At 38.8% G+C, this 12,181-nt stretch overlaps 1 protein-coding gene across 5 annotated transcripts in view; it reads left to right on the top strand.

Moving 5' to 3' along the window:
- SLC25A26 (solute carrier family 25 member 26) overlaps positions 1 to 12,181 on the top strand; it is an 88,968-nt gene that overhangs the window by 16,738 nt on the left and 60,049 nt on the right. For 4 of the 5 annotated variants that reach the window (XM_056334346.1, XM_056334343.1, XM_056334342.1 and 1 more), the window contains 2 exons: positions 3,552 to 3,656; positions 5,119 to 5,166. The exons of the other annotated variant lie outside the window; for it this stretch is intronic. In XM_056334346.1, the coding sequence (XP_056190321.1) occupies positions 3,552 to 3,656; positions 5,119 to 5,166 (153 nt within the window). The remainder of the gene's footprint in view (positions 1 to 3,551; positions 3,657 to 5,118; positions 5,167 to 12,181) is intronic. 5 annotated transcript variants of the gene reach the window in all.

Raw genomic sequence — 12,181 nt, 5'->3', positions numbered from 1 at the left:
TGCCTATACCGAAGTTAGTGCTTTAAGATAAGGTGTTTCCAGTAAACTTCAGTGAAGCCATTCAGAAGGCTTCGTGCAGGTTCCTGGTGCTATTTGCAGCCGATCTTGTTAACTACAGCCACATAGGAACTGCTTTCAGATACACTGAAACAAGCTGTTTAAATCGGTATATATAAAGAGGCTTTGTGTTGACTTCAAGGCACTTTTGAGCCTTTAATTGCACTGGTCATTCTTCATGATCAGCCGAGAAGACACTGGTCAGAGCTACCAGGATAAGCCTGGGTCCGACATGAATCTGACCAGGAGATGGCAGCATTGATGCATGGAAGGAGTACCCGAAACTTTTCCCTGAACTCGCAAAGGAAAAAAATAACCTTCATCTAATTGGAAGATGCACTGTCTTAGGAATACATAGATAATGTTAACAAAATAGTCCTATTTTTAGTTTTGTCCCTAACTGGCTAATGTAAGTCAGTAAATGAAAAATGTAGTTAGGTTTGTGTCTAAATATTGGAGTCACCCTTTGACCTGGTAATGATTTAAGACAAGGATTTTGAAATTCAGTACTCTTTTGTACAGAAGTGGTTGTAGTATTAAAAGGCTAGAAAGGTAATAGATGCTAATGTCATTTCTGGATGCCTGCTCTGTAAACTAATAATAGCTTTGCTTGTAGCTGTAAAACTGGGTTTTGTTAAAGCTTAAATCTAAAATCCTTGAGCCTTTTGTTTTCAGCGTTATTCTTCCTGCCCTTATGTATGCATGTGCATTGACATGGGGGAAAGTCTGAAAACTGGACAATTGTATTACCTGACCTGGTAAATAAGGTAGGAGCTTACAGGGTAGCACTCATTTTTCCCCTGAACTTATTCTGTAAGGTCTTGATTCTGTCTTTCTGTTCCCATCAAAAGGTGGGAATAACTCCTGGCTCCAGAGCTTGTCTGGAAAAATTAGCATGGCCCCTATCAACTGTGTGCGTGTGCTGTTGTCTGATGCCTTGATGTTGGCCAAGGTAGCTGAGGGCCCACTGCTGTACCCTTTCCATGTCTGCCTATGCGGAGGTTTGACAGAGAGCTGATTTGGCATAGGGTCATCCCCCAAACCAGTAGGATGCACGAGGAATGGCCTGAGTTTTGCAGGTTGTATTGTGCTCTTCTGTGGCAAGCCACAGGCTACATCTCTGTGAACAGCCAAGAGATTAAAAAGCAATTTCTTCCTGGGATCTAGGTGATTTGGGAGGTGAATGAGTTCCTACCATGCGAGGTCGCATTATTGTCTGACTTCCGCATCTGTTTATCTAGTAGCCGGTGCAGGTAAAAGCATATATGTGAACAGTTACTGCAGAGCAGTCACACAATTATGCCTTTCATCCTTGCTCTTGCAATTTGCTTATAGGTTTCAGATGTCTGAAAATTTAAGTATGAGTTCTCTTGGTTCATTATTATCATACTGGTGCTGCTTGAACCTGTTTAGCCAAGAAAGCAAATTGCGGAGATGTGCATTGTGTTCTTTCAACTTTGGCAGCATTACCTGGAAGGTGCTGCAGTGATTGAGATCTAAGTGTAATAGATTGGAGTTTTTTCTGCATCCATCTGTCCCAGGTTGTTACTCTTTTTCAACCTTGTAGGCGAGTAAGACTACATGTGAATTTAATCTTGCATACTTTACTTCAGAGACCTGTGTTTGACATCAAAAGACTACTCAGATTGTTATTGATAGTAAGGTACACATGTAGGAACAAATAAGGTAACACATTGTAAGTTCAGGTGCACAGCACAAATGTCACCGTTAAGTCTGATGTTGGCAGCTGTAGCTTATGGCTTTTTTAGTACCAGAAGTGCCCTATGGAGCCAATCTGACAGCGCAGCCCGGGTGACACAAGCCTTTATTTCCTTTCATAACAGCACAATGTAATCACTGTTTTTGTTCTTGTGCAGCCACAGATTCCCTTGTAAGTGCAAATTCAAATGGGAGAAACATCAAAGTTAATTTGAAATGAAATGCACCCCAAGTAGTCCGGGGGAAATGGAGACATTACTTTGTAGCCACCCTTCTCCTGCCAAAACTGCAGCACCCCAGATGTCAGGAAGCCATGCTGCGCTCTTTGTCTGGTCTTGATTGACTGGATTGTTTTCATCCGAGCCTTTTTAAAGCTTTCCTCCTGCCTCCATATTTTTAAGGAATAAAAAGCTAATATAAGGACATGGAGTGTTATGAAGCACATGGAGTGTTATGAAGCATGAAGTTCTATAAATATTTATGCTGAACTATCAAAAAACTTGACAGTTCTTATTTTCTTGACAGATTGGGGTCACTTGTTATTTTTGACCCTGAGAATTGAAGAGCACATGGAGTTAGATCTGTTTGTAATGACTTTTGGATATTGTTGTCTGGTAAACTTGTAGGAATGTAACAGGATAGCAGGCTTTTTCTTGGTCTCTGAGAAAATGGAACTTAAACCTTGTACTGTTACCCACAAATGACTACTTGAGTTACTGTCTCTCTGCCGTCTGGCAGTGAATTCCTGAACTAACTTTGGTGCCTGCCTTTGAGCTAGCAGCTTGGTTTGCCACTTCAGATGGACAGCTGTCACTTAGGTTGCTTTTGACTTGAAGTACTCGGTGATCACCCATACATCTAGGAACCACAGTGTGTTCCCCAGCCCAGCACAGTGTGGGACTGAGGAAGGCTAAACATCTGGCAAAGGCCCAGGGTGTCTCTGGTGTTGTGGCCACCAGTCCCAGGACTGCTTTAAGTATCCCTGGGGCCAGCTGAAGACAAACTCTTCTTGAAAGTTTAAGTGCTGATAAACAGGCATTTTGTAGAGAGATGAGAAGCTTGTAATTCTCTGACACTTCGGGATCCTCCGTTCCTCAAAATTATGTACCCATGAGCTTAACTCCTACCTAAAGCCAGGTCTGGCTTATTCAGAAAAGCTGGAGCTTTGTGGTGGCAGCCACATTATTATATCCAGCTGCAGGGGCCTTTCTTGCCTAATAAATTCATTGTGTAGGAAAGAATCAATCTGATGCTTCACCTTGAATGGAGTCCAGCGTGTTTCTATGTAAACCTTGAATATATCATTTGCATCTAAAGCTAACGGGAGTGTTTCTTGCGGTCAGTCACTAGAGGGCTCAAAGGAACTACCTAGGGAAGAAGTCTGTTGTTCTTCAACTCCTGAATCTTTAGTTTAGATCTGTGAAAGGGGTGGCAGGGGTGTGTGTATGGAATTTCTAAGGCTGCCAAAAGACAAGATGGCTTCAAAATTTTAGCTTCATCAGTGATATTCCCCACCCAAATGTACTTCTGGTTTGGAAGTTAAAAATTTCAAGGGTATTTCCATTTTTCTGTTTGTACAATTTTATGTTCAGAAAGTACGTAGCTCTCGATGCAAATCCATGAGCTGCTCATAAACAGCTTTTAAGTCAAACTCATTTAATTACAAAAAATATTTCCTCATTTCTCTGTCCTTGGAACAATCTCTAAATGTGTCCACTATATGAAGAGCAAGGCAGCAAAAGGAACTGCTCTCTCCATGTCTGGTTCTCTTGCAGGTTGCATGCCTCATACGGGTGCCATCTGAGGTCATCAAGCAAAGGGCCCAGGTTTCTCCTTCCTCTAGTACCCTCCAGATTCTCTACCGTACCTTGTATCATGAGGTGAGTTCAGAGCACAATGTCAAATAAGTTGCTTCATTCTTCCTTCTCAGTGCCATACATGTCCAGAAGCATTCCTACAGCTTTATTCTGGATCTTTCTGTGGTTCTCTAGTGCTCTCCCAGAACTTTCCCATCTATTCTTCTGTTGTTAAAAGCAATTGGCGTGTTATGTTTAAGGAAACCAAACCTCTACCTCCCTCATGTGAATGCATTTACATACACACTTCAAACAACTCTTTTTGTTCCTCTTTTTATAAGGGGTACCTACATTTCAAAAAAAAAAGTAAGTAGGGTGTGGAATTTAGCTTTCCAGTTTCCAAAGCTCTGCTTGTATGTATGTAAGCAGTCTTTGTCTGGGACAACAGAACATTGGGTCTCTGTATATAGAGTTTGCTGAATGGTTTCCAGTTTTTGAAGCAGGCTTTGTAGAGGATGTCCTAAAGATACCATTTTGGAGAGGGTATGTAGGAGCTCTGGAAATGAGTGCTCATCCAGTATTGGTAACTTTTGAAAAATAAAGGCTTCTGTCATCTTTTCAGTAGTTACACTCTTCCTTCCTGTAAAAACCTGTTCAGGGCTGTTTTTACTGAGTCTCACAAGGGGTGTTTTTCAAATTGTGTTCCATAAAAGAAACTGGCTCCAGAAAACGCTGTGGGGAAAAATATTATACACACTTCCATGTGTAAAAGCCAGGAAAACGGAAATAATAAATATGACCTTTAAATGATCCACTTGATTTTTATTTGCTTGTAAATGAAAACTATTGTGATAACCCTGCACAAGAGGGTTGCTGGAACTTCTTTCTGTGACCTGGTCATTTTGCTCTAAAAGCTGGTGCTCTCAAAACAGTATGGTTTTGCCCTTCTTTGTAACTGGCCACAGAACTATAAGACTTGCCAAACACTTGAATAAACTGTCCTGTAAGATAATAAACATAATTTTATATACACTTAACATTCAAAACAATTTATTTTATATCAGCTGGTTTAAAATATGAAATATTTGTCTTGATAAAAGCTCTGAATCAAGGCTAAGAAGGTGGGCATAGGAAGCTGTCATTCTTTGGTTCATTTTATGCAGACTATTTAAACAGAAGAGTAGTAGTTTCAAAATACTTATGGGATAGTGGATACTTCTAGAGCAAAATATTGGGCAAGTAGAGGTTGAAGTAATGTGTTTCTGTGCCTTCTTGCCCTTCTAATTTTAACTGTAAGGTATATTATCTTCTCTATAAATGATTATTCTGAACAGTGGTTAAATGATCTTTGAAATAAACATAAAATGCTCTGGCATTGTAAACCATGGAATATAGTATGCAATGTTATAATCAATATAGTCAATTTGCAAGAAGTTCATGTCTGACATTCAGTAAGGTTGTAATGCTTGCCTTGTAATCACTGATAAATTGTGGTCTTTGGCAAACTAATTCACTGTAGCTGATGCTTTCTTTTGTTGGTTTACAGGGTATTGAAGGACTTTATCGGGGTTATAAAAGCACAGTATTAAGAGAGGTAAAAAACTTTTCTTTTTTTTTTTAATTGATTCCTTTGCTTCAGTTTGTTTTCTAACAAGTGAAAGTAGTGCAATTGAGATAAATTGCTCTAACCATAAATTCTTAAGCCCTAATGTATTTCATTCTAGATAAGTTACTAGTCTGTAATTTAAATAGAATACTGATAATGTGCACTAAGAAAACCTGTGTTAAATGCAAAAAATCATCTACCATGCTGTCTCTCTGTTCTGTTGCTGCTAATTGTAAAAGGATGGAAATGTATATGTTAACATGATGAAAACCAGAAAATGAAGTACTGGAAACTTCCCCAAGTCTTATGATTGCATCATGTGAAGTATGTGTATGCCAGCAATGGTGAACTGGTGGCATCAGGCCAAGTTTGGCATAGACAGATTTAGGCTTTCTTTAAATATATTCATCAGCAGATGCCAAGAGATTATCAGTCTTCTGTATATAGGGAGGATTGTGCTTGTTGGGTTTTTTTTAAACGTGTGAAAGAAATGCATTTAGTTATCCAGTCTATAGATGTGATATGGCATTACTTAACTCTAAATCAGAAGTACATCACTGTTGGGAAAAAAATGGAGCTAAAAATATTTTGGCCTGCTTGGCAGAAAATAGTTCATAAAGTAAAATCTCTTCGTAAATGTACTGTGAATTACAGTATTGGTGTCATGTAATTGTTTCACGTGCTGTGTGAACTGAAGGCAGATTATAAAAGAGGTAGAAAACCATACTGATGAACGCCCACTCTAAAAGCGTTTCAGAATCGGATCCCAAGAGGTTGTGTTTTGACAAAGCAGAAGTTGCACCATGAGTACCTCAAATCAAGAGATGAGGCTTGATTCCTATGAAATCATAACAGCTCTTGCCCAGGAAGGGTTCTCTACTTACCCACACATACCACATTGAACACAGTTTGTCATCTTATATTACTTAACTGAGTAAACCAGGTTTGGATCTTGGGTTCATTATTTTTTTAAACACAGGATCAGATCTATTGGCTGTGTTGCCATTGATAGTAAAGCCAGTTGCAGAGGCTTTTTAAGCCTTCATTCAATAGCTCTGCTTTTAAAAGCCTTTATTTTAAAAACTGTTTTAAAGGCAGTTATGTTAGCCAGCTCTTGTTACAATTATGGAATAAAGATGGGTAATAAATAAGAAATACCAAAATAAGAAATACCAAATGTGGTGTTCCTAAACGTGTTGACAAATGATAATGCATTGCAGTCTATTTTAGCAGTTTTGAGTGCTTAAAAATTAGTTACTTGTGCAAAGACAGCACCTGCTTTTCTGAAATGTAACCTCCACCATAGATAGCTTCGTCCTATACTTATTTTCTGGCTCACTAAACACGTTATTCACTCAGTTTTCATTTGGAGGCAGGCAAAAAAGGCCAACGAATCATTTTGATTTCTCTGAGGGGTTCTGAATAAATGAATAAATTTAGATCCCATTGAATACAGATTTTGCATACTAACAGGTAGATAAAACACATGGTTACTACTGGGTGTTATTCCCCTTAAAATTTGTTTTGACATATGTCAGGATGGTAATTAATTTGCAGACCATATTCATGGCATAGCGTGTGACCCTGCTGAGATAACTTTGTTTACTCAAAATGGCAGCACTTTGTTGGAAATTTAATGGGGGTCTTCTCCATTATGTATATTCATAAAAGATCCTTCAGGACTGATTTCAGTTGAAGTATTGCTTTTTGGGAGAATCTGTCCAATAGAATGAGAAATAAATGATTACCAAATGAAATGTGCTTTCTCTTCAAAATGAAACAAATCATAAGTGATGTTTAAGAAAAAATATAAGTCTTTGAATTTAACTCTGTTAAGACCATTGCATTTTTCTGACACAAATACTGTAATGCAATGTCCACTTGAGTAAGAACAGCATATTGAACCTTCAGCTGGAACTGTTGTAAGCCTGACATTTAATCTCTGTATTTTCCCTTCTATTTGAGTATACTTTTTCCTTTAAGAAAAGTCTTTGTTTTCAGATAAAAATCTATGTTAATTCATTATTGCACACATCCAGGTAGCTGCATAGTATGTATAGACTGATATTTAATTCCAGCTGACTTCTGTATTTACCGAGTTTGTTTACATGCTTTGGTTCTTTACTTACACAAAACTCTTTGTTTAGTTACAGTGGAGTGGGTTTTTTGGATAGAGGGCTTCAGTCCATGATTTTTAATTTAAAAAAAGAATAATTGGAAGAGGCTGGTAATATTGATGCTTTTTTTTTAAAAGGAAGGTTAATTTTAGTTGTTGCATCAGGCTAAAATTCTGTGTAATACACAAAGCGGATTTCAGTGCTTGGACAGAGATCTGCTTGTGACTTGCTTGGACTTCAGTGAAAATGAGTCTGTTTGTAAATGGAGTACAATGTTGAAACCTTATCTTTTTACTATAGCATAGTAGATCTTTTCAAGACAGCCTTATTCCGCTCCATGTAATTTGCATTAGCTGCTGTGCTGCTTCTGTTCTGGTGTTCTGGTGCAAGGTAGTTGTTTCATCCTTCATTTTTTATTTTCACTTTTTCACTTATTCCCTTTATCTTCTCATCAGAATACTTTCTGTACAGATGAATATTGTAAGAGAAAGAAGATGGCTAAATATGTAATGCTTTTGGAAATAACTTCAAGTGAACCTCAGTGCTTGGAAATTTTGGCTATGACTCTTTCATCTACCTCCGTTTTGGTGCCTCTTCTCTCACTTGTACCTCCATTACATTTTTGGTCTTTACATCTATCTTTGATGTAGTTACACTGAACTAATCCTAAAATTGAAAGGGAAGTGAGGTACAGTGCCTCATTCTGTTGGCAGTAGTAGCCTGAAAGAGACATCCGTGCTCCAAGAGGAAAGCTTTTGTGCAAAAGCACAAAGTGGGAGTATGGCTATTAGGTTGCTGAATGAGACTTTGAGTAAATGGCAGAAATCGGAGGCTGTGAAACGATGTGGAATTCCCATGATGTCATTTCCAAAGCAAATCCAAGTGAGAATTGTCCTTTCCTATGGTTGTAGTGTACCAGTGTGCATCGGTGTGGAAACTGGATCATTGTACTAAGAACAGTCAATGTGCAGGTAAATTTATTCATGTTTTCCACAACACACACAAGTTCATTTGTAAAATCTCCAGCCATCTTATAACAAGGCAGGAGCAGACTATAAATCTGCTGTAAATCCTCTAGAATTTCTTAATGGGAATGTAGTTCTGCTGCTGAGATCTTATATAAGCAAATGGAGCCAGATTTTTAATTCCTGCATAATTCATTTTATTAACTATGACCAAGTAGAACATCTGTTAAAATTCCATAATGTTCAGTTCATGGGAAAAAGAGAGAAACCCCTGAGTTCCTGTTGGAGCTTTTCCATTTCCATTAATGTTACAGGAGTCTAGCAGATGTCTTAAAGGACATTATGAATGAGAGGACAACACAAAAGAAAATGAAGTGCCTGTTCAGTTTCCCCGTGTACAATAGCTTGCTGTACAACGAGTTACTTCACCCTCTGTGTGTCTGCGTGCAGGTTGCAGCTTCGCACAAGCAGTGCCATGGTTAACTGTAGTGTCTCTTCTGTTCTGAGTTGCCATAGATTGGAAGAACTGAGTGAGTTTTCTGTGTATTTTTAGTTTAATTTGTCACTTAAAAATTCTGCAGATGGACTGGGCCCTAGCCCAGAAGTAGATTCAAAAGGAGCTAAAATTAATATGAAACTCTTCCTTAAAGACAAAGGGTATGGAGGATGACTGGATCCTTACACAGGTGTCTTGAAAGGGAGCTTAGAATCGTTTTCAAATGTCAGTCCTTGCGGTGCAGGTAGCCCTGAGTGGGCTTGTCCTTTGTGGTGCCTCATAGGCTTTCCTGAGAAAATGCAGATTATCCACTTGTGGTGGCCTCCATTCCTCAGGACTCATCTCAGAGCTCTAAATTTGAAAGAAAACTACTGATAAATCTGAACCCACACTTTTACAGCATCCTATTGATCTTACTTCCAGTGAGATAGCCTAGTCATCGCTTTTGGGAGTCCTTGGTTTTTAAGTTAGTACAGTTGCGGGTTGGGTTGGTTTTTTTGTGTTTGCTTTTTTTCCTTCACTGTATGCAAGTCAAAGCCCTAAGTGGATAAAGGCAGCTACTGCTGTCTTGGGAGGAAGAGAACACTCCATGCTACATTAATTTTGGGGAGGAGAAGAACAGCTAATTCAGAGTATGCTGTTGCATTAATGAGTGGCAGCAGTGTGACAAACAGGGCACAAATTCAGGCTCTTCTCAATCTCAGAAAGCCAAGAACTAATAATGTCTCCAGAGGAGGAGGTACTGTTTGTTGTATGTATGCTGCAGAGCTAGTGTACTGTTATAATGAGTGTATCAAAAGGGATGTGGAGGATACACAATACCGCCTATGCAGATGAAGAAGGAGCTAGCAGAAAGATCAACAAAAAAACCCCTTCTTAAATGACTTACTACCTGGGAGAGAGGGAATCTAAAGCAACTAGCAGTAAAACGGGCCTTAAAGGCACACCTGCTGCATTTTCCTAAATTTGAAGGGTCTGTGAACAAAGGATGCCGAGAAGGGTTTGTATAAAAATGTGAAACCCAGCTGAGCTATGTTGACCCTGCAACTGGGGGAGGGAGGGGATCTCTGAGGGCTGAGCTTGATAGGAACAGTCTGCAAACAGGCAGCCTAGTTTGTTTATTCACTAGAGGTAGTTTTGCATGCTTTTCTTTTGTTAGGACATCTTTATATAAATATCCTGTTCTCCTAGCTGTTAGAGTTTTTTTAAAGTTTATCTCTGTTGCTGTAGGACAGAAAGAATGTTATTAATACATTCTTTTACTTGCACAATTAAAACTTTGATCTTCTGTCATTCTCTGTATATTACAGAGCAGATGTCGATAGAAGTAGGCAAACAGGATGCTATCTTAATGCAATATTTGGAAAAACAAACATCCTCCTTAATGAAATGTGTAGTATCTGTCTTTTGTTACCTTCTGGAAAACTGAGCTGGCTTTATTTTATTTTGTGATTCTAGATAGATTATGTTTAACCAGAAATTTGCCAGGCAGGATCTGTAACACCTGTTTTTTACTTTTACTGAGCACCCAGCATTTCTTTGGCTTCGGTGTTTCCATATAGGAAGAACAACAACAGTCTCATCAAAGGGATAGAAACTGTAATATGGATTAACTAGTTAGTCCCTGCCATGTGGAAAATTATGCGGAAGTTATGTGACATGATTAATGGGAGAAATAAGTCCCTCTTTTCCCCTCCCCTTAACATTACTCTGTCTTGGAAAGCCGATCACTTGAGTTGTGTCAGCTCTTGTATCACTTCTACACTTGAATCCTTCTAGATACCTATATTCAAGGGATTACCATTTTGAAAGGTATATAAAGGTTAAAGATAACTCTTGTGCAGTAAGAGCAGGAGACAAGTCCATGCTCTTGGGTAAGGGCTCAGACACATCCTAGCTTGTGACCTGGAACACTGGTAACTGGACAAAAAAGGAATAACTGTTCTTTGCTGTTGTAGGTTAGGCTCGTTACCTTTTCCCTGCAAATGCTGGAATAGCACTTGGAAGTGAAAATGAAGATCTCAAAAAGCACTTACAAATTACTTATACAGACCACAAAATAACCCTGTTTTTTCTACTTTACCAGTTGTGGGAAATAGGTTTTGTGACTGAATTGTCTGAATGGTAAATAAACTGGCCGGGATGGATAGAGACCTATAGAGATCTAAAGCAAATTCCTTGTTGAAGTTTCAGGGGGGGTGATGTCTTCTCCCTCCACCTCCTGTCAAGCATGTGCAATGATCTCAGATTTTCCAGTTGAGAATGCTCCCTCTCTCAGGCTAGATGCAGTATCCGTATATACTGGTTAGAGGCAGAAGAAGCCACCCTTGCCACCGTTGATTTGCAGTTTACCAGTGGAGCATACAATTATTGCATCTGTCTGACATCAGTGGATATTTTCAGATGAAAAGAATTTCGTACATGCAGAGTGTTTCTGTATTTTGAAAACTACAGTGTTGCATTTAGGGTCTTTGAACAGAAAAAATGCTTTGAAAACTATATGCGCTAAAAACAGCTTATGTGACTTGATAATGCACATTCTTTCCAAATGAATGTGTATGCAAGCAGAGTCATGCAGGAAGCATACTGTGCTGCATGCTTGAAATAGAGATACTATTTCCATACGTTCTCTAAGCAGCTTACTTAAGAATTTTTGCAAGTGATGTTTTCTGCAGCATTCACAGCGTAGGAATGTGTTTTGTGGGTCAGTAGCAACACTGTGGGCAAGAACAAGTTGAGAAGAAGAAAATGTCTAACTTTGTTCTGGTTTTCAACATGCTGTGATGTTTCTTGTTGGTTGGGGTTTTTTTGTTGTGCTTTTTTTAAAAATTTTTATACAACTTAAGAACTATTTTCTTTACATTGGTTGCTTTTATTTTTTACATGTTTCACAGTAGTTTGAAGAGCATACTCCACATGCTATCTCCAGTGGAGAATGTGAATTTTCCCCCCTCTGTTTCCCCACCTGAATAAAACTACCTGTGATAAAGGATCAGAAAGTGGTTGCAAATCCCTGATGAAGGAGAACACACAGAAAGCGTCCCTTTCCCTGATGAGAAGGTGGGACTGTAACAAGAAGGAGGACAAGCACCAAGAGACAGAGTCCTCATGAAAGGAGAAACGGCTTAAAATAGTAGAAGTAGTAAGTAGCAAATAAAAGTGATTACAGGTGGTAGTTTTAAAAAACCCAACAAGCTATCTGATAGTGCCATTGGATGAGTAACATCTTTAAAGCTTTCCAGAGTAAACTAAGGATATTAGAGTTAATGGCATAACTTTGAATCTTCAGTCATTGAAGTCTCTAGCATGACACTGAAGTCAAGGGAAACCACTACATGTCTAATGAGATTAGACAGTTGTGCCTACTTCTGTAAAATTTGGCTGGCCTTAACACTTGTGACTGTTTAAAAGCCAAAAAGAAAGAA

Source organism: Falco biarmicus, chromosome 4 (genome assembly GCF_023638135.1).
Source record: "Falco biarmicus isolate bFalBia1 chromosome 4, bFalBia1.pri, whole genome shotgun sequence".
Taxonomy (NCBI): Eukaryota; Metazoa; Chordata; class Aves; order Falconiformes; family Falconidae; genus Falco; species Falco biarmicus.
The sequence above is the reverse complement of the archived record's forward strand: the minus strand, read 5'-3'. Positions and strand labels throughout refer to the sequence as shown.